The following is a 23529-nucleotide window of genomic DNA, read 5'->3' as shown; positions in this document are numbered from 1 at the left end:
GATTTGTAGAAACTCTGTGTTAAGTGAAATTAGTCCTTAAACTTTGATGTAAGTTGCAGACTTCCTTTATCTTTTGATGTGCTTATGGTATTTTATTTTATTTTTGCATTTAAATTTATCAGTCTTGGGAACCTGGGTGGCTCAGTTGGTTAAGTGTCTGACTCTGGCCCAGGTCATGATCTCACAGTTCATGAGTTCAGACCCCACATCGGGCTCTGTGCTGTCAGTGCGGAGCCTGCTTCACATCCTCTGTCTCCCTCTCTCTCTGCCTCTCCCCAGCCCTCTTTCTCTCAAAAATAAATAAACATTAAAAAAAAGAATAAATTTATCAATCTTTTGTATGGTTCTTGGGTTTTAAGTAATAGGAAGGACTTCCCTGCTCTGAGATTATAATAGCATTCTCCAGTGTTTTTTTGTTTGTTTGTTTGTTTTTTTAAATTTTTTTTTTCAACGTTTATTTATTTTGGAGACAGAGAGAGACAGAGCATGAACGGGGGAGGGGCAGAGAGAGAGGGAGACACAGAATCGGAAACAGGCTCCAGGCTCTGAGCCATCAGCCCAGAGCCTGACGCGGGGCTTGAACTCACGGACCGCGAGACCGCGAGATCGCGAGATCGTGACCTGGCTGAAGTCGGACGCTTAACCGACTGCACCACCCAGGCGCCCCTCTCCAGTGTTTTTTCATTGAATGTTGTCATGGTGTCATTTACTAAATTTAAGTCCTTGATACATTCTAGAGTATCTACATGTCTGGCTTACTTATCACATAATTCATCTTTTCCTGACTGATTTGAGATGCCATTTTTATCATAAGTACACTAAACTGTCATATGTGTTTATATCCATGTTTGGACCGTATTATGTCCCACTGATTTGTTTAGTCATGTGCCAATACACACCATCTTTATTGTAGTTGTAAAGTATGTTTTAGTGTCTGAAAGGAGTAACTCCTCTTTCTATTACTCTTTTTGTTCAGGATTTTATTTTTCCATCAGGACTTTTGAATTGGCTTATGTAGTTCCCAAAAATATCTATGGGTATTTTTGAGGGGATGAGTAAGGTTTATAAATTCATAAAGTCATAATTAAAGTTATGAATTAAGGAGAAGTTATATACTTAGCATTTCTGAAAACATAGTATGCATTTCATTTCTTCAAGTTGTCTTTTATGTTTCTCAGAAGCATCTTAAGGTTTTCATTTTGTAAGTCTTACTGTTTTTGGTTTGTTTTTTCCCCTAAACATTTTTTTCCCATGCATAAGGTGAAAATTTGCTTCATTATATCTTTTAATTCAGTGGTTTTCACCTGTGGTCCCTAATTTATGACATCAGGTTAGTGGATTGTGACCAACATTTTTAAAATACAAAAGAGAATAGAAAAGAAAAACCAGAATACAACACTATTGTATCAGATGTAAGGATGTGGGGTTTCTGGGTGACTCAGTCGGTTAAGCATCCTACTCTTGATTTCAGCTCAGGTCATGATCTCACGGTTCATGAGATGGACCCTCACATCAGGCTCTGTGCTGCACAGAGCCTGCTTGGAATTCTTTCTCTTTCTCTCTGCCCCTCCCCTGCTCACTCTTTGTCTCTCAAAATAAATAAATAAACGTAAAAAAAAAAAAAAAAGACCTAAGAATGTTTCAGAAACTTTATAGGTGTTATATAACTTATAACTATTATGTGTGTATGGTATACTTGGTCATGATATAATATGTATTTCTTACGCAAGGTTGTGGTCAAAAAAGTTTGAAAGTCACTAATAGATGATATGTATGAAAGCTATTCATGTGACTTCTTAAAGAGATACTAAATGTGCCTTAGTGCTTAGTGACTTAATAAGGAACCCAAGGGAGACAATTATTTAAACCTTGAGCAGAATTTTGATGGAATTTTGAAGAATGTCTAATAGGAAGAAGAGAGTGGAGACAGAGAAACCAGTTAGCAGGTTGTTAAATAGTCCAGACTAGAAGTAAAATTTGGCCTTTTGAACTAAGTGGCAGTGGGAATGGAAAGGAAGAAAATATTTTAGAGGCATCTTGAAAGTAAAGATAATGAGCTAAGAAATGTATGGAAAAGAGTTGGCTTAAAGGGCAGACTAGAAGAGAGGGTAGAGTTCAATTAGGACATGTTGAGATTATAATGCGGGTAAAGCCTGGGAAGCAGAAGGAATATATCAAACAGACCATTGGAAGTGTGGATCTGGAGCTCAGAGGTTAAAACTAGACAGGTAGTTTTTAAGGATCCATTTACCTCAAAGATATGAAAGAGGATGTGATTCTGTGGGCATAATGTATAGAGAAGAGAACCAAAGTGAGAACTGCAGGCTGAGTGGAATGACTATTAAGTAAAATTGTCAATAGATAGATATAGAACGTGAGGGCACCATGTTCACTATCAAGCAGGGTACTCTAAGTGCTTGACATTTCTTTGAATAATACACCATTTTACAGACGAAGAAATTGCAGTGAGGTGATGTATCCAGAATAACTCCAGAAGTGGTAATGGTTAGATTTGAACTCTGGTCTGAAACTCTGAAGCCCTCTCCTTCTAGTTACTATCTATAACAGACTGCTTCTAACAGTGCAGAAGACTTCAAGATGGAAGCAAGTGGTTAATATTTGTAGTAGTAATAGCACACATTATTGACGATACACTTCCTGTATGCTAGACACTGTTAAATTTTGCTTGGATTATGCTATTAATCTGCACAGCAAATTTTTCAGGTCAATACTATATTGTTCTGTCAACTCTTACTTTGCAGATAAGGAAGCTTGGGACATAGAGAGGTTTGCCCAAGGTTGCACACAAATTAGGTGGTAGAGTTGTTGAGAATTGCAGAGTAGTCAGGTAGGATGAAAACTTGGAAGAAAAAAGGCCTCCAAGTTTGACCAATAGGTTTTTGTTGCCAGTGTTCAAAGTGGTTTTGAGTGAAAATAATAACTAACATTTATTGAGCATTTTCTGTGTAGCAGGCTCTGTTCTGAGTTCATTCAGTTTTTATAACAGTTCTCAAAATACATACTATCGTCCATATTTTATAAATAAGGAAACTGAGGCACAGAGCAGTTGTGTTACTTAACTTAGTAGGAGACATAGTTAGATTTAACCTAGGCAGACTGGCTTCGGGACCCATCCTCTTAACCAGGCTCAGCAAACTACTTCTGGTGGGCCAAATCTGGCCTGCCTATTTTTGTAAATAAAGTCTTACCAGAGCACAGCCATTCTTACTCATTTATGTATCACCATATCTCATTCATTTATGTATGGCTCCTTTAGACCAAGTTGAATAGTTACAACCTACCATATGGTCTGAAAAGTCTAAACTATTTGCTCTCAAGCCCTTTACAGACAAAGTTTTTCAGCCTCTGATAACGATTAAACTGGATGAAAAGCCAAATCCTGGTGAATTTAGTTATGACCTATTTATAGAGGTTTGGCAGTAAAAAATAATAATAATAAATAAATAAATAAATATTAAGTTAGATGTTAGGTTTAAGAGGAAATACGGTAAAATTAAAGTTTTTTCACATAGGAAAGATTTGAGTATGTTAGTAGCATAAGAAAAAATGTCAGTTAAATTTTTTTTTATCTTTATTTATTTTTGATAGACAAGAGTGTGAGCAGGGGAGGAGCAAAGAGGGAGACACAGAATTCAAAGCAGGCTCCAGGCCCTGAGCTGTCAGCACAGAGCCCGATGTGGGGCTCAAACTCATGACCTGAGCCAAAGTCAGACGCTCAACCGACTGAGCCACCCAGGCGCCCCAGAAAAAATGTCAGTTGAGTGAGAGATAATAAAACTATGGAGGAAGGTGGCCCAGAGTTTTGGAGAATGCAGGAGAGAGTGGGAAGATTTATTACTGGAAAGGAGCCAAAGACTTTTCTTTGAAACACTGAGCAGAAGAAAAAGAAAAAAAAAAAAAAAGAAAGGATATTAGAAATATAGGGCTGTTTTGAATTGGAGACAAGGGCAATAATAGGAATTTTCATTGGATGGTTGTAATCTCATTCAAGTAAGGAGGAAGGCAAAGAAAGAAGATGTTCAAGTAAGTGTCTTTTCACTATTCACAATTACTTCTTAAATCTCCCAGTCATGTTTAGTGCTATGAAAACCATTTAGGAAAGAAACAATAATTGTAGAATTTGGTATGGTGTTATAAGGTATTTTTTTTTCTTTAAAGTCTAACAGGTTAAGGTTAGGAAATATAAGTAGGCTTTACATTTTTACTGGCTATAAGTTATTTTAAATATACATTGTAAGTTACTATTTAAAGTTTACTTTCCAAGGGGAAAAAAAAAAAGAGGTTAGAGTGGGAGAGAGCCAAAGCATAAGAGACTCTTAAAAACTGAGAACAAACTGAGGGTTGATGGGGGGTGGGAGGGAGTGGAGGGTGGGTGATGGGTATTGAGGAAGGCACCTTTTGGGATGAGCACTGGGTGTTGTATGGAAACCAATTTGACAATAAATTTCATATGTTGAAAAATAAATAAAAAATAAAAAATGAAATCTTCAAAAAAAAAAACACCTCAATATAAAATCCAAATAAAAAAAATTAATAAAGTTTACTTTCCAATGAGATGTTTAAAGCAGGGTATAACTGATAATGCAATAAAGTACATGTATTTAAAGGACACAATTTGATCAATTTTGACATGCATACCCTGTGAAACTGTCACAGTTCAGATGATGTGTACCCCTTTGTAAACCCTCCTTTCTACACCTGCCTGCCTTTCATTAAAACTTTCTTTCTTTCTTTTTCTTTTTCTTTTTTTCTTTCTTTCTTTCTTTCTTTCTTTCTTTCTTTCTTTCTTTCTTTCTTTTTCTTTTTCTTTTTTTCTTTTTTTCTTTCTTTCTTTCTTTTCTTTCTGTCTGTCTGTCTGTCTGTCTTGAGAAAGGCATGGGGGGAAGGGCAGAGAGAATCCCAAGCAGATTCCACACTCTCAGCACAGTGCCTGACGCTGAACTCCATCCCATGAACTATGAGATCATGATCTGAGCCAAAATCAAGAGTCAGATGCTTAACCTACTGAGCCACCTAGGCGCCACCCCTCCTTCATCAATTTTGATATGTTGTGTTTTCATCTTCCTTGTGTTCAAAACATTTTCTAATTTCCTTTTTTCTTCTTCAAGCTATGGGTTATTTAGAAGTGTATTATTTAGTTTCCTGGTATCTGGGATTTTCCAGAGATCTTTCCGTTATTTCTAATTTAATTCCATCTAGTCACAGAACATTTTTTGCCTGATTTGAATCCTTTTAAACACATTTTAACTTGTTTTATGGCCCATTATGTAGTCTATCTTGGCAAATATTTAGTGTGTATTTGAAAAGACATGTGTTCTGCTGTTACTGGATGGAACGTTCTATAAATGTCTGTCTAGGAGAGGTGGCTGATAGTATCGTTGAAGTCTTCCATATCCTTACTGATTTTCCATCTGCCTATTCTGTCAATTATTGAGAGAGGGCTATTGAAATCTCTGGCTGTAACTGTAAATAAATTTGTCTATTTGCAATTCTACTAGGTTTTGCTTCATGCATTTTGAGTTGTTTATCAGGGGCATAACTGTATAGAATTATGTCCTTGATAAATTGACTCCATTATTATAAAGTGACCTTTATCCATAGTAGTTTCCTTTGCTGGGAAATGTAATTTGTGTGATGTTAGGCAGTAAGCTGGGGCTCTTGTTGAGCTTTCCATGTTTCTTGTTTCCCATGTTTCTTGTCTGTCAAGATACTTGTCCTTCGTTGCCTGATAGCCAATGTCTTGAAAATTTTTGTTTCATGTATTTGGTATGAGTTTCTTCTAGTTGTTTCAGACAGAAGTATAAACCTGATTTTCCATCTTGGCCAGAGCAGAAGTCCAAATACAGTTTTTAAATTATTTATTTTGGTTCTTAAATTTTTCTTTTTGTTTGTATTGGGGATACTTTAGAAGAGTCTAATAAAAGATATAGACCTGAGCCCCTCATGTCTACAGAGGCTTATCCATGTAAATGCTTGGTTGTAATTTCATGAGGTTTAGAGGCTTGAGGTTTCATTCATCCTTGCTTAGGAATTCTTGCTTTCCAGCAAGCATTTTCAGCCCCAGTTGCACATTAGAATCACCTGGGAGAGCTTTTGAATAAATATGTATGCTCCATCAGACCTTTGAAATCTGAATTTTTGGTGGTAGGACCAGATTTTTGGTTTTTAAACTTCCTAGATTTTTGAACAAATACCAATGCTTCATCAGACCTTTGAAATCTGAATTTTTGGCAGTAGGACCCAGATTTTTGGTTTTAAGCAATGATTGTATTGTGCAGCCAAGCTTTAAAACATCTTGTTTTAAGCAAAGGATGGCTTCCTCTTCACTTGGTCTCTTTACCTTTCCTTTACTGGCTAGGATCCTAGGGAGGACGGGACACAGGGAGCCAGTTGCTCATTAAACTCAACTTAAGTAGAAGGGGTTACTTTAAAAAAAATTGCCAATTCCACCTTCAGATTTTGTCTTGGTAAATTATATCTGGGCTTTTAACAAAGGTGCCTAGAGAAGTTATAATAAGAAACCTTTTTCAGTTATGTTTCACAATTTGCTTTTCACAAAATGCAAAATGGTTGGACTGTCTCTTTGGCAAACAAGAGACAGCTATATATATCAAATTAGCCTGAACCTCAGAGCCCAAGAGCCTGAAAGAAATAAAGCTATAAATAACTAGGAATTTAAATTTTCTAAAGCATTGGGTGTTTATGTGATATGCTTTGTATGTAGGATTTATGCTGTGTCAAATGTATATATGGTGTCAATTAGTGGTAATTCTTAGTGAAAAATATAGTTCATTTGACTAAAGTGGGCCCACAGTGCATTTATCTATTTTTTTAAATGCTGTAAAGCAATAAACATAGAGAAAATAGGGTGGTCTTAATGAGAGGTCTGATGTAATATGGACTCTGTGACTTCAAGATGGATTGATTTCACATTGCATCACTTTTTAGATGTGTCAAATTATGTAATGCATGGAGTAGGAAGTTTGGAATGCCAGCTACTTTTATGCAAGCTGATTCTTTTGTATGATTTTTTTAATGAAGAACTTGAACATCATATTCATTTTGTGTATTAGGCTTCTCGGTTCCCAGATCTTCTAGTGCTTCTAGAAGTAATGGTGAATTTTTAAGAGATTAAATGACTTTGTGTGAATCTAGTTTAAAATGTTTTCTCCCTCAGGGCACCTGGATGGCTCAGTCAGTTAAGCATCCAACTCTTCATTTTGGCTCAGGTCATGATCTCACAGTTAGTGAGTTTGAGCCCTGTGTCAGGCTCCAGGCTGGCAGCGCAGAGCCTGCTTGGGATTCTGTCTCTCCTCCTCTCTTTCTGCCCCTCCCTGATCATGTACATGCTCACGTGTGCTCTCTTTCTCTCTCAAAAATAAACATTAAAAAAATAATTAAAAAATAAAATGTTTTCTCTCTCATTTATTGTAACCAACCTTTCCCCATAGCTGTGAACTTCACAGAAGTTAATGAAGAAAATAAAAACGATCTCTTCAAAGAAGTATTTTCTTCCATTGAAACCTTGGCCTTTACCTTTGGGAATATGTAAGTAGAGACTGTCATTTAAAGAATTTGGGCCTGGGTATCTCAGAATATGTCACATAATTCAGTAGAGACTTGGAAAGTAAATATTAACCAATATAAAATATTATCACAATACTGGAAAAGCTATATTCATTATTGTTTTATTACTGTATTTGCCAGTGTCTTTAGAGCTGTTCAGAAGCAACATCCATTTGCAAGTGACTATGTGAATAAGTTCCTAGGAGTTTATTTCTAAGGTTCTTACTTAAAAAAAAATTTATTCTAGATTACATGTTGAATGTAAAGCCTGTGACAGAGCAATGTAATGACTTGTCTTTTAATTTCTGTTTCTTATTCTTACTTCCCTGGATAGCCTGACAAACTTCCTTATGGGAGATGTAGGCAATGATTCATTATTGCGGCTGCCTGTTTCTCGGGAAAGCAAGGTAAGCCAGGTTTGTGTGAAAGCAGAGAGTTTAATATTTTTAACATAATATTTCAGTAATTTCCTGATTTTAATCTCAGCAGTAGTCTTTGATAGTTTTTGAGTTGAGCAAGAAAAACAGATCAGTTCATTTTAAATATAATTATGGTAGGGTCACCTGGGTGGCTGAGTTGGTTGAGTGTCCGACTTCAGCTCAGGTCATGATCTCGGGGTCTGTGAGTTCGAGCCCCGCATCCAGCTCTGTGCTGACAGCTCAGAGCCTGGAGCCTGCTTCCGATTCTGTGTCTCCCCCTCTCTCTGCCCCTCCCTTCCTCATGCTCTGTCTCTCTGTCAAAAATAAATAAACATTAAAAAAAAATTAAAAAAAAATTTTTTTTTTTTTTTAACGTTTATTTTTGAGACAGAGAGAGACAGAGCATGAATGGGGGAGGGTCAGAGAGAGGGAGACACAGAATCTGAAACAGGCTCCGGGCTCTGAGCTGTCAGCACAGAGCCCGATGCGGGGCTGGAACTCACGGACCACGAGATCATGACCTGAGCCAAAGTCGGACGCTCAACCGACTGAGCCACCTAGGCGCCCCTAAAAAACTTTTTTTAAATATAATTATGGTCAGTTTCTGGAGCAAAAATTTAATTATACTTTCTAAGTGGAGCTATCATTTTAAAAGACTATCTCTGATAGTTTTATGGTGTTTTATGTAATGAATCTATATGTCATACGGTCCAAAATTTTAGTAAGTAATTCTTAACCATTTTTTTCTTCCTGACATTGTCACAGATCTTAAAGATTGGTGGAAACAGAAAAATAATGCAAGAAGTAGAGAGGGTGTTAATCTTTTTACACAGCCTATAGTTTATTACCATGAAACACTTATTAGTAGACCTGAAGGTCTTAATTCTGCCTAAGAGTATGTCAGAGGATTCCAGTTCTGGTTCCCAATTTGAAGAAAAATTGCTGTGGAATAATAGAACATGAAGAATATTTGTAGAATATTGCTTTAAAGATTTATAATAGTAATATTTTTGTTTGACTAAAAATTGTTCTCTAAATGTAAGAAGCTATTTTTCAAAACTGTGATAAGGGGGCACTGGGTGGCTCAGTTAAGCGTCAACTCTTGATTTGAGTTCAGGTCCTGATCTCATGGTTATGGGATTGAGCCCTGTGTCAGGCTCTGGGTTGACAACTGGGAGACTGCTTGAGATTCTGTCTTCTCCCTCCCTCTCTCTGCCCCTCCCTCACATGCTCTCAAAATAAATAAATAAATAAATAAATACACACATACATACATACATACATACATAATCATTTTTAAAAAACTGCAATAAGGATATATGTTGATCATTTCTTGTTAAGAATGTTCAAATCCAGGGGCGCCTGGGTGGCGCAGTCGGTTGAGCGTCCGACTTCAGCCAGGTCATGATCTCGCGGTCCGTGAGTTCGAGCCCCGCGTCGGGCTCTGGGCTGATGGCTCAGAGCCTGGAGCCTGTTTCCGATTCTGTGTCTCCCTCTCTCTCTGCCCCTCGCCCGTTCATGCTCTGTCTCTCTCTGTCCCAAAAATAAATAAACGCTGGAAAAAAAAAAATTAAAAAAAAAAAAAAAAAAAAGAATGTTCAAATCCAAAAAGATTTCAGCAAATACTTGGAACTGTGCCAAGTATTTATATTATATCAAAGTAGTATAAAAACTGCAGATCTTAAAACGATACAAAATATGAACGACTAATTGAAGTATTTGTTATATGTACAGTAACACTGAGAAAACAATAATGATTATTTCTGAAGTCATCCATTGATTAGTCAGGGAGGGTAATGTATAAACCATATCACACTAGTGATCTTTAATTATTTTGCTATCATTTATAATTGTCCTTTATTTTTATCTTTTAAACATAACTACTAATTCAGAAGATATAATAACATTATATCAGTGTGACAGCTCTGGACAATTAAAATTTTTGGTGTGACTCGTATTTCTTGTTTTTGTGCCTCTATTGTGCACACTTACTATAATAATTCTTAATAGGAAAATACTTTTTCCTTTTTTCTTTTGTACCTTGTTTTCCTTTTTGCAGTTTTTAATTAAACCGAGATTGAGCTTTAAAGGTCCATGATGATAGAATTCTAATCATAAAGTAAAGTTACTTTGGTGAAGAGTTTTGAAAAATATCTTTAAATACTAGTTGCCATTTACTTAATGCTGTTTATTATGTACTATGCACTGTGCTCAGCCTCCACCATCTTAATCCTTAAAGTAGCCTTAGGGAAGTAGTGTTCTTATCCCCATTTGACAGAGGGCAAACCAAAGTTACGTGAGCTTAAATATTGAGCCCGGTGTCCTACAGCTACTAAGTGAGTGCTGGACTTCAAACCCAGTCTCTTTAATCCCTTTTGCATTGAATCCCTGCATGGTCTGTATTGCCCAACCAAAGAGATCAAATTTGTTTAAGATCTCACAATTTTGGTAGGTGTGTTTTCTGTCCAGTAAGGTAGCCACTTGCCATATGTAACTCTTTAAATTTAAATTAAGTAAAATTAAAAATATACTTCTGATTTACATTAGCCACTTTTCATATGCTCAAATAACCACATGTAACTAGTATCTACCTTATTGTACAGTGCAGATACAGAACATTTCCATCATCATAGAACATTCTGCACTAAGCTGTTCACTAGACCTTCAGAGAAATGCTTATTATATGATAAAATGGTAAAAGATGGCTGGAAGAAGCAGGTCTTTGTGTTCTGTTTAAGTGACAATATAAATATTTAGATTGCTTCTATAACTTCCTGACTAATATTTTTAAAATTTGCAGAATTGTATGTTTTGATTGGATTTATTAATGTTAATTAATGCTGTTAGCAAACAATGAAGTTATTTATTCTTAGATCTTGAGAACTGCAGTTGTAAATAGGTATACAATTCTTATAAGATGTCATAGCATTTAAACAGATTTCTTAAGCCCTTTGAGTTCTAAATACTTGACATTCTTTAACAGGAATTATGTCACATAACAAATCAGAATGAAAAGTTTCTGAAGCAAAAATCTGTTAGCTTCTGCTCTAATCTTAAGTTTGTTTTCTTCCATGTTGTAAGTCTTTTGAAAATGTTTCTGTGGAATCGGTGGACTCATCTAATGAAAAAGGTAATGCTTGAGGTACTTAAAATCTTAGTCAAATTTTTTTTGCGATTACTTTTCATAAGTGTTTTTGGATTACTTAATGTCTTGCTTGGTAACCTAAAGTGTTCATTTTTAACACAAACTGATGTGTCAAACTTTACATAAATACTTAAGGGAAAAAAACCTGCTACAGTAGATAGATAATGGAGAGACTGGTCAAGAATTCTAAAGGGCTTGGGGCCCCTGGGTGGCTTAGTTGGTTAAGCGTCCGACTTTGGTTCAGGTCACAATCTCAGATTTGAGCCCCTCATCTGGCTCTGCACTGACAGTGTGGAGTTGCTTAGGAGTCTCTCTCTGTCCCTGTCTCTCTGCCCCCACCCCCCGCTCTCTCTCACTCTCTCAAAATAAATAAATAAACTTAAAAAAATTCTATAGGGCTTGTAACTTGATGAATAATAGGAATATATATTAAGAATAAAACATACATTATAATTTAAAACCATTTTAAATTTGAACTGTGACCTTTATGTCTAAATTTGCCACTTGAAATTTTTTAAAACAGTTTTCATTGAAGAACATCTTAGGATTTGAATGCTTCTTGGTTTAGAGTTATGTGCTGATATTTAATATATACTTGGTATTTTTATTTTCAGGAAATTTTTCTCCCATAGAGCTAGACAGCGTGCTATTAAAGAACACTGATTCTGTAGAATTGGCTTTGTCTTATGCTAAAACGTGGTCAAAATATACCAAGAACATAGTTTCATGGGTTGAGAAGAAGCTTAACTTGGGTGAGTTGCCCTTTAGGGCATCTGATTAACTTTGGAGTGTAAGAACTAAATTGTTCACAATTCATTTTCTACAGACGATGACTAATATGATTCCAAATTAGTAGCTGTTTCATTGTAGTGAATAAAATCATTGTCCATTTTCTCTTCTTGAAATAGGAAAGACTTTTCTTACAATAAATGTACTTACTGAACTTTACTGTGGGCCAACCACTCGATCTGGGAACACAAAGACAAATAGTATACTGTCTTTGACTTTAAGGAAGTCATACTTCAGTGGGTGAAAAGAATTGCAATCAGATAATATGGTTAAAAGAAATAAAAGCAACAATAGGTGTATGAGCACAGGCGATGGAAACATCTTAATAGTTAGGTTTTTTCCCCAGTGTTTTCAGTTGACAAAATACTTTCACATCCTGTACTTCATTTAATCCTTACCAAAACCCTGGAAAGAAGGCAAGAAAAGAATCCTTCCCATTTTACAGCTCAGGCAAACAAGACAGGTGATTTGCCTAAGGTCAGATAGCAGATTTATCTAGGATTATATAAGTAACTGGAAGAATATGGGATTTACCCAAAGCCTGTGCTCTTTCTACCACATTATTTGCCCTTTATAGGGAATGCCCATCAGAATCACCTGAATAGCCTTATAAAAGGGCAATACACATGCCTAGGTCACATCTCCTAAGAATTGAGGCCAAGCAACTATATTTTGAAAGTTTCCTAGTGGGTTTCATGAGCATTTCTGGTTAAGAGTCACAGTGTCATATGATGCAGACTACTATGTGTGCTCACTCTTTAAATTGGGAATTACAAATAATTTTAGAGTATAGAAGGGAAAAATAAGTTAATTTACCTTCTAATACTTTCTTTGACCTTTTCAGAATTGGAGTCCACTAGAAATATTGTCAAGTTGGCAGAGGCAACTAGAAGTAACATTGGAATGCAGGTAAGTGTTCAGTGAACTCCTAGGGTTTTGTACCAAGAGGTTACCCAGATGAGCTACTGATAGTGCCTCTCAAAATCAGAAAATTGTGTAGTTAATATAGGAAAGAAATGAAATGCTCAACTTAAAATCCTTTTATTTAAAAAAAATTTTTTTTTAACATTTATTTAATTTTGAGAGACAGAGATAGAGCACAGGCTGGGGTGGGGGGGGGGGCTGGGGGGCGGCAGGTGTGGGCAGAGAAAGAGTGAGACACAGAATCGAAGTGGGATCCAAGCTCTGAGCTGTCAGCACAGAGCCTGATGCGGGGCTTGAACTCATGAACCATGAGATCATGACCTGAGCCGAAGTTGGACACTAAACTGACTGAGCCACCCAAGCACCCCTAGACTTAAAATCCTTTTAAACTTACATGGATACCCATTATGGAAAAAAATGAGGAAATTCACAATTTTATGCAAATATTGATTGTCTTGTTAGCCCCTAGTTTTGCTACCTAGTTTTATAATTAATATTCTTCAGTATTTTTTTCATATAGTCGTATTTATGACTAGTTTTTCTGCAAAAAAAAGTCTAAACTTAAAATTTCTCCTTCTGAAGAAGAGTAATGGGAGATCTAGAACTTTAGTGCTATTTCTATTGGAAAATTTACTTTTCAATTTTGAATTCTAGGAGTTTATGCCATTGCAGTCTCTATTTACCAGTGCTCTTCTTAGTGATATCAAAAACAGTCACCTTTTGCAACAAACAATCGCAGCACTCCAAGCCAACAAATTTGTGCAGGTAAAAATGTATATGTGTAATACACATTTCTTTAACAACAGCATACCTTTAGATAACAGCTTTTTTTTCCTTTTTTTAAAATGCTCTTGACAGCCTCTACTTGGGAGGAAAAATGAAATGGAAAAACAAAGGAAAGAAATAAAAGAACTTTGGAAACAGGAACAAAATAAAATGGTTAGTATTATAATGGAGTTTCATCTAGAATGGATAAAGAAGATGTGGTATATATATACAATGGAGTATTACTCGGCAATTGAAAAGAATGAAATCTTGCCATTTGCAGCTACGTGGATGGAACTGAAGGGTATTATGCTAAGTGAAATTAGAGAAAGACAAAAATCATATGACTTCACTCATATGAAGACTTTAAGAGACAAAACAGATGAACATAAGGGAAGGGAAACAAAAATAATAGAAAAACAGGGAGGGGGACAAAACAGAAGAGACTCATAAATATGGAGAACAAACTGAGGGTTACTGGAGGGGTTGTGGGAGGGGGGATGGGCTAAATGGGTAAGGGGCACTAAGGAATCCACTCCTGAAATCATTGTTGCACTATATGCTAACTAATTTGGATGTAAATTTAAAAAACAAAAACAAAAAAATAAGTTATGATGGAGTTTCATCTACCTATTTGTGAATATCTAAAATCATCTGCAGTATATAAGCATCTACCGTAGAAGATGCATCTTACTCTGTAGTTTTTCTAAAATGCTGTCTTAATTAGCTTGTTGAATATGCTAAAGAAGCTTATACATTAGGGTTTCTTATTCTGCATTTAATAGTCTTTTTTTTTTCTGTGTAGCTTGAAACAGAGACTGCTCTTAAAAAGGCAAAACTGTTATGCATGCAACGTCAGGATGAGTACGAAAAAGCAAAATCTTCCATGTTTCGTGCAGAAGAGGAGCATCTGTGCTCAAGTGGTGGAGTAGTCAAAAATCTCAACAAGCAGCTAGAAAAAAAGCGAAGGTTGGAAGAGGAGGCTCTTCAAAAAGTAATCATCTTTTTTGTTTGCAAGTTGAATTAGCAATAATCTGCTAAGGCTCAGGATTGCCTGGAAGGCTTGTTAAAACAGGCTACTGCCCCCTCCTCCCCCCATCCAGAGTTTCTGATTGAGTAGCTCTAGGATTGGCCCCAGGCAACTTGCACTTCCAACAGGTCCCCAGGTGATGCTGCTGCTGCTGGTGGTGGGATCCACACGCTGAGAATCAGTATGCTAAGAGGTTTTTGCCTACCTTCTAAATCTTTGGGTTTGTTTATGAAAAAGTATCTTAGAGAAAGCAGTAGTTTAATATTTTGACTTGATTATTCAGGAAGTTCAACTTTTAGGCAACTGTGTGTATATGTATACTGATTCCAGTACCTGATAGCAAAGCTAGGCTGGAACTTTATATTGTTTATAAGAAGATTATAAAGAAAGTGGTGACTGTAAATAGAAAAGGCTGTTAAATAGAAGTAGACATGTATTTCGTACATAGTACACTAATTGTAAGTCCTACTTGACTGTCCATTAAAGTCAGGTGCCCATGAATCACTGACCAGAACAGATTGTTATCTTTAGAAATATTCTCCTTGAAACAGATTATTTCATAATTTTTGTATAAAAAGATTTTTCAATTATTTAAATTGAGTTTTACTATATATGTATCTGTTTTAAAATGTAAATTCTAGTGGTCAGTGTTATTTTTTTTTCTGTGATATTCCTGAAGGTAGAAGAAGCAAATGAACTCTACAAAGTTTGTGTGACAAATGTTGAAGAGAGACGAAATGATCTAGAAAATACCAAAAGAGAAATTTTAACACAACTCCAGAAACTTGTTTTTCAGTGTGATCTTACCCTTAAAGCTGTAAGTTTTTTTTTCTTTCAGTATTTTGAAGGCCAGGGGCAAAAAAGAGTAAATATCTGCAGAAGGGAGTGCAATGCTTGATGGGTCATGATTCTTAAGGGATTTAATTTCTGAGATTAATGAAACAGAGTTTGAAAATTGATTTTCAGTTTTTCATAGCAGTATATGATTTGAGTTACATTTTTTATCTGGACAGCCACCCCATGGATTGATGATTTGTCCAATTAAAATTAAAGTCTGAGAGTTTGAACATGCCTCTAAGCCACTGTCTTTCTTAACTTGGTTGACAAAATGGATTTGACCATTGAAACTTCTATCAGTACTATAAGATCTATTCTTCAAAATTTTCATAAACTAAATATTAAAACTGAACCCAGTGACTTATTTGGGAAAAAAGTATCCTTCCCTCAAATATTTTCATTTGCCTCTTTAAAATGACTTTTATTAAAAGTTTATATACAAAATACCTTTTTTGGGTATACATTTCACAAGCTGTAACCCATGTATAAATTTGTGTAACCACCACCATCACAATCAGGATTCAGAACAATTCCAAAAAATTTTGCTCATGGTGCCCCTTTGTAGTCAGACTGTCTACCCAACCCTGACCCCTGGCAAATATTGACCTGTGCTCTGTGTTTATAGGTGGGTCTTTTCCAGAGTGTCATATAAATGGAATCCTATAGCATGTAACTTGGAGACTGGCTTCTTTTCCTCAGCATAATGTCTTTGAGATTCAGCAGTGCTATGCATGGATCAATAGTTCATTTCTTTTTATTGCTGAATAGTATTTTGTTACATGAGTGTACCACAGTGTTTATGCATTTATCAGTTGGACATTTGTGTTGTTTCGAGTTTTGGGTGATTGTGAATATAGAGCTGCTATGAATATTTGTTTACAGGTTTTTGTGTGAACATAAGTTTTCATATTTCTAGGGTAAGTACCTAGGAGCAAGATTACTGGATGGTATGGTAAATGTCTGTTTAACGTTACAAGAAATTGCCAAATTGTTTTCCAGAATGACCATAACATTTTTCATTCTAACCAGTAATATACGAGAGTTCCGGTAGTTCTGCATCCTTCACAACACTTGTCAGTTGTTGTTTTTATATCTTAACTGTTCTAATACGTGTGTAGTGGTAGTTGTTTTAATTTGTATTTCTGGAGTGACTAATGATACTGAGCATCTTTTCAAGGACTTATTTGCAATCTCTATTTTGCCAGTTTTTAAAACTTGAGTTTGTTTTCTTATTGTTGAGTTTGCATATTTTGTCTTCCAGTCTGAAACTTTATTCATATATCAGTTTCTTTCAGGGAACAAAGGGTTTTAATTTTGATGGAGTCTAACTTAGGAATTTCTTTTATGGGTCATGCTTTTGGCATTATATCTAAGAGTGTTTCACCCAACTAAAGGTCACAAAAACTTCTCTCCTGTGTTTTCTCCTAAAAATTTTATAGTTCGACATTGATATATGATCTATTTTGACTTAATTTTTATATAAGGCATGAAGTATAGATCGAGGTGTATTTTTTTGCATATAGATGTATTAAAATTATACCCGTGGGGTTTTAATTTATGGAAATGACTGAATGCTGACATGGAGAGGTCAATGTTATTGAAAGATTAACTGCTTACTTCCATTTCCCGAGAGAAGGGAACATGCTGTGCCACACAGGGTCACAGAAGTGCCAGGTTTGGGGAAGCAGAGGCAGGAGTGAGGGGAAAGCTGAGTACATAGCCTTTATTGGGTTTTCAAGGGAAAAGCAAAGTACATCAGGATAAGCAGTATAGGATTGGTTAGCTTGAATAAGTCCAGTGTGCTTTGGGATATAGGGGTGGTCTCTAGTTGCTTGTACCTAGCCCTGGGATGATTCAGAGCAGGAGAAAATATCGACTTGGTGTATGAGAGTTAGTTAATGAGGTTGTTCAGGTTGTATATGAAAGATGTGCCCCCTCCACCCTCTACCCCTGGGCTAAGAATTGGTTAGCCCTGGGAGGAGCAGACTCTCCCCAGCCAGCAAGCTTTTTAAGATATCAAAACATTATAAAATATGGAAAATGAAAAGCATTAATACAGGTGTCCACTTGTTTCAGTACCATTTGTTGAAAACATTGAGCCATCTCCAATGATTTGCCTTTGCGTCTTTGTGAAAAATCAATTGACCGAATTTTTACAGGTCAGTTTCTAGACTCCCTATTTTGTTCCATGGATATATGTACCTTTCCTTTGGCCCAAATTCTACTATGTTGATTACTGTTTTATATCAAGTCTTAAAATCAGGTAGTGTGAGTCTTCAACTTTATTCTTTTTTAGAATTGTTGTGAGTATTTAAGATTCTTTGCCCATAAAAATGTTGGAATCAGCTTGTCTGTATCTATAAACAAAGCCTGCTAGTATTTTAGTTGGAATTGTGTTAAACCTTAGATCAGATAGGAAGAATTGACTGTATATGTAGCATCTTAAATATATATAGAGTTGTTCAATCCATGAAGAGAGTATGTCTCTCCACTTATTTAGAAACATGGTATTTTTTTAATCAGAATTTTATAGTTTTCAGCATAAAGGTTTTCCACATGTTTTGTTAGATTTAAACCTATATATGTATGTATTTATTTGGGCGGCTATTGTGAATGTGATTGGTACAAATAAATAAATAGATTAAATACATACCACATATAATTTATGTGTATGTATCTATGCATACACATTTCTTTAATTTCAGATTTCAATTGTTCATTGTTAGTATTCAGAAATACAAGTGATTTTTGTGTATTGATCTTGAATCTTGCAACCTTGCTGAAATTAGTCCTAGAACTTTTTTTGTAGAAACATTGGGCTTTTCTACATAGAAAATCATATTATCTACTAATAGGGACAGTTTTATTTCTTCATTTCCAGTCTGTATTCCTTCTATTTCTTTTTCTTTTTTGCACTGACTGTGGCTGTGACAGAAGATATCTTTGTCCTATTCTGGATTTTAAGGGCAAAGCATTTAGTCTTTCACCATTAAATATAATAGCTTATAGGTCTTTTGATGATGCCCTTTATCAGGGTAAGGAATTTCCCTTTTTCTAATTTGCAGAGAGTTTTATCATGAAGAGAGAATTTTTTTTAACTGTTGAGAATTTTGGGATTGTTTTTTATTACAGCATAAACTAGCAAATCTGTCTGCTATAGTATGTATTTAATATATGTGTATATTTTTTCTAAATTCTTTTATAGGTACCCTTATATACTATTTCATGTACACCTAAATATGGGAGAGGAACATATTTAGAACAAATAATGTATAAATACAATTTACAAAACTTAAATATGCAATGTTTGCTAATTAAATTATTATAAACATTTATAATTGTGTCTTTGTTTTTTAAAAAAAGAGATGATTTTATCAAATGATTTTTTTGCATCATTTGATGTGATAACACAGTTTTTCTTTTGTAGTCTGTTAATATGATGGATTATATTAATAGTTGAGTGTTGATCTCTAGTCTTTTATTCCTGGATAAGCTGCTTTTGGTTGTTATACATTGTTCTTTTTATATGTTGCTGGATTTAATTTGGTTAGTATTTTGTTGAATATTTTTTTCTTTTTCTTCTCTTAATGAAAGACATTGGTATCTTGCTATTGTTTTTTTTTAATCTGGTTTTATATCAGGGTAATTCTGGTCTTATAAAATGAATGGGGAAGTGTTCCTTCTTATCAGTTTTCTGGAAGAGAAACTGGTGTTATTTCTTCAATTGTTTGGTGGCATTCTCTGGTGAAAGTAAATGGGCTTAGGGTTTTCATTTTTGGAAGGTTTTTCTTTTCTTTCTTTCTTTTTTTTTTTTTTTTTTTAAGTTTATTTATTTTAAGAGAGAGAGAGTGAGCAGGGGAGGGGCAGAGACAAAGGGAGAGAAAGAATTCCAAGCAGGCTCTGTGCTGTCAGCGCTAAGCCCAATGTGGGGCTCAAACTCACAAACTGTGAGATCATGACCTGAGCCGAAACCAAGATTCAGATGCCATCTGACTGAGCCATCTAGGTGCCCCGTTTTTTTGGAATTATGTATTCAATTTATTTTGATATAGGCCTATTTGAGTTAATTATTTCTTTTGGGGTGATTTTTGGTAGTTTGTGGCTTTCATGTAATCAGTCCCTTTTACCTCAGTTGTGTAATTTATGTGCAAAAAGTTGTTCATAGGTTTTCTATAAACTTTCAGTGTCTCAATAGGCTGTAGTGATATCCTTTGATTCCTGATATTGGTAATTGTGCTTTCTTTCTTTCCCTCTGGTTAGTCTGGCTAGAGGTTTATCATTTTGATTGACCTTTTCAGAAAACTAGCTTTTATTTATTTGTTTTTAATTTATTTTAAAATGTTTATTAATTTTTGAGCGAAAGTACAGCACATGGGAGTGCACAGGGGCACATGGGGGAGGGGGCGGAGAGAGAGAATCCCAAGTGTTCTCTGTCAGCACAGAGCTTGATGTGGGGCTTGAACCATGAGATAATGACCTGAGCTAAAATCCAGTCTGATGATTAATTGAATGAACCACCCAGGCGTCCCAGAGCTAGCTTTTAATTTCATTGGTTTCTCTATTGTTCTTTTTAAAATTTCATTTATTTTTGCTTGCTTTGGGTTTATTTTGCTCTTCATCTTAGTTTCTTTTAGCTCTTCTTTTTTAGAGGTGGAAGCTTAGATTGTTCTTTGAGACCTCTGTACTTTTTTAATACAAATATTTAAGTATTTAGATTTCTAAATAATGCTTACATCCCACAAATTTTGAATTTTATGGCTCTATTTTTGTACATTACAAAATATTTCCTAATTTCCCTTGAGACTTCATCTTTGACCTATGGGTAATGTAGAAGTTGATTGTTTAATTTCCAAGTGTTTAAGGATTTTCTGGATATATTCCTGATACTGATTTCTAGTTTAATTGTGTTATAATGACAGAAATATTTTGTATAATTTCAATTTTCTTAGATTTATTGTGGTTTGTTTTATGATTCAGGATATGGTCTGTCTTGGTGAATGTTCCATGCATATATTTTTAAAAATGTCTATGTATTCTGCTTTTGTTGCCTCGGGTATTTTATGTCAATTGGTTGTTGTTGGTTTATGGTGCTATTTATTCTATAGGGATAAGAATATAGGGTAGGGAAGGGACAGAGAGGGAGAGAGAGAGAACCCTAAGTGCAGAGCCCTACCCAGGGCTCAAACCCACAAACTGTGAGATTATGACCTGAGCTGAAATTAAGAGTCAGATGCTTAACCCAGGAGCCCCTAAATTTTTATTTAAATTCACTAGTTAACATACAGTGTAATATTAGGTTCGGGTGTATAATGTAGTGATTCAACACTTCCATACAATAAGTATACTCATCACAACAAGTGCCCTCCTTAATCCCCATCATCTATTTAACCCAACCCCCACTCACCTCCCTTTTGGTAACCATCAGTTTGTTCAGAGAAAGGAGTTTTGAAGTCTTCAACATATTGTATATTTTTAGTTGTATCAGTTTTTGCTTTATGTATTTTGAAACTCAGTTGCTTGTGCATTAATGATTGTTACATATTCTTGGTAAATTAATCCTTTTATCCTTACAAAATGTTTCTTTTTATCCTGGTAATTTTTATTTTATTTTTTAGTCTACTTTATTTAATACTGATATAAGTATTTCAATTTTCTTTCAGTAATTTTTATCATGGTATATCTTTTTACATTCTTCTAATTTTAGTTTTATCATTTTATTTATCTATTTATTTAAATTCAAATTCATTAATATGCAGTGTAGTCTTGACCTCAGGAGCAGAACCCAGTGATTCATCTCTTACATATGATATCCAGCACTCATTCTGTAAAGTGCCCTTCTTAATGTCCATCACCCATTTAACCCATCCCACCACCCACCTCCCCTCCAGCAACCCTTGGTTCGTTATCTGTATTTAAGGGTCTCTTATCATTTGCCTCCCTGTTTTTATCTTATGTTTCATTATATTTAAAGTGAATTTCTTATATAACATATAGTTCAGTCTTGTTTTTTTTTTTTAATCTGTTGATAATCTGTGTCTTTTAAGTGAAATATTTAGACCATTCTATTTAATGCAAATGTATGTTCAAATTTAGGCCTACTCTTTTTTTCTGTTTATACCTTAATGTTGCCCTTTGTTTCCATTTTGTTGCCTTATATTGGATAAATTGATAATTTTTTAGAATTACAGCTAATCTATATTACAGATTTAATCTATTTTTATTTAGGTATTACAATTATATATTTTTTTTAATGTTTATTTAATTTTGAGAGAGAGAGAGCAAGGAGGAGAGGGGCAAAGGGAGGGAGACAAAGGATCTGAAGCAGGCTCCATGCTGACATCAGAGAGCCCAATGTGGGGCTCGAACTCATGAACCTTCAGATCATTACCTGAGCCAAAATCAGACACTTAACTCACTGAGCCACACACGTGCCCCTAGAGTTATATTTTAATTTACCTAAAATGCTCATTTACATTTTAATTAATTTGTTATCCACATTTAGATTTATTGGGTTTTTGACTATATTGCTTTATACAATTTTTTTTTAATGGTTGCTGTAGGGACATGTTTATAAAAACTTTCTTCTACTTAGAACTAATATTTTTACCACTTCAAGTGGAATGTAGAAAGCACGTAGTCCCACTGTAAGTCCCTTTTACTTGCTTTGGGTTGTAGTTGATACATGTATGCTACATCTATATACTTTGAGAAATCCATAGTCATTTGAATTATTGCTCCCTCTATATGGAATGTTTTTGGGGGGGTTGTTTTGTTTTTTGCTTGCAAGGTTTTTTCTTTGTCTTTGGTTTTCAGCATTTTGAAACAACACTCATTTGAGTGTGAATTTTGTTGAAGTTCTCTTTTTGGTTCCCTGAACTTTTTGAATCTACAAGTTTGACTCTTGGAATATTTGGGAGGTTGTCAGCTATTGTTTCTTCAAATTTTTTTTTTTGTAGCCCTTTCTCCTCTTCTCTGAGACTTCAGTGACTCAAATTTTAGACCTTTGTTATTATCCTAAGGGGCTGGAGGATCTTTTTTTTTTTTCCTAATCTTTTTTCTTTCTCTTTTTTTTAACATTTATTATCCAGAGACAGAGAGAGACAGAGCAGGAGTGGGGGAGGGACAGAGAGAGGGAAACACAGAATCTGAAGCAGGCTCCAGGCTGTAAGCTGTCAGCGCAGAGCCCAACATTGGACTCGAACCCCCAAACCTTGAGATCATGACCTGAGCCAAAGTTGGATGCTTAACCAACTTAGCCACCCCGGGCACCCCTCTTTTTTATCTTGATTGTTGTTCTATTGGATCTGTCATTGAGTTCACGGACTCTTCCCTTTGTTATCTCCATTTTCCTATACAGGCAAAATAGTAAATTTTTTTGTTTGGGATACTATATTTTTCAGTAGTAAATTTTTATTTTTTAATATCTTCCATTTCTCTGCTGAGACTTCAGTCTTACCATATTTCAAGATTGTTTGCCTGTACTTAAACTGTCATAATAGTTGCTTTAACGTCTTTATCTAATAATCCAATACCTGAGTCATCTCAGGGTTAGTGTCTGTTTATTGTCTTTTCTCTTGTCAATTGAGATTTCCTGGTTCTTCTAACAAGTAATTTTGGATAATATCCTGCACTTTCCAGTATTACCTTATGTGACTTTATAACCTATACTGAATGTTTATTGTTAAAAAATTTCAGCAAGCATTTGATCTACCTAGTTAGGTTCACTTCACAGCTCCTAAGGAATCCCTTCCAGGTTTTCTAGCTCTGAAACCTAGTAGGCCTACTCTGCTGCTGTGAGGGTCAAGTAGGAAAAGGATAAAGACAAAAAACAACAGGTATTTCAGACCCCTCCCTCTTCAGATCACAGTTTATCTGATCATAGAGAATTCCTCTCCACGTTTTAGATGTCTGCTCAGCTGCTACTGCCACCACTGCCACAGCACTGCGTCTTTGTGCTTGGAACTTGCTTTGAGGCTGGGGGACAAGAGAAAACAAACATACAAAAGAAACCAGAAGGTTTCCCCCCACTCTTT

At 35.3% G+C, this 23529-nt stretch overlaps 1 protein-coding gene across 5 annotated transcripts in view; it reads left to right on the top strand.

The window, feature by feature from the left end:
• ARHGAP29 (Rho GTPase activating protein 29) overlaps positions 1-23529 on the top strand; it is a 66545-nt gene that overhangs the window by 25007 nt on the left and 18009 nt on the right. For all 5 annotated transcript variants that reach the window (XM_043575616.1, XM_043575613.1, XM_043575615.1 and 2 more), the window contains 9 exons: positions 7473-7569; positions 7922-7994; positions 11088-11136; positions 11766-11903; positions 12785-12849; positions 13519-13629; positions 13723-13803; positions 14435-14623; positions 15339-15476. In XM_043575616.1, the coding sequence (XP_043431551.1) occupies positions 7473-7569; positions 7922-7994; positions 11088-11136; positions 11766-11903; positions 12785-12849; positions 13519-13629; positions 13723-13803; positions 14435-14623; positions 15339-15476 (941 nt within the window). The remainder of the gene's footprint in view (positions 1-7472; positions 7570-7921; positions 7995-11087; positions 11137-11765; positions 11904-12784; positions 12850-13518; positions 13630-13722; positions 13804-14434; positions 14624-15338; positions 15477-23529) is intronic.

This window comes from Prionailurus bengalensis, chromosome C1, assembly GCF_016509475.1.
Source record: "Prionailurus bengalensis isolate Pbe53 chromosome C1, Fcat_Pben_1.1_paternal_pri, whole genome shotgun sequence".
NCBI classification, from domain to species: domain Eukaryota; kingdom Metazoa; phylum Chordata; class Mammalia; order Carnivora; family Felidae; genus Prionailurus; species Prionailurus bengalensis.
The sequence above is the reverse complement of the archived record's forward strand: the minus strand, read 5'-3'. Positions and strand labels throughout refer to the sequence as shown.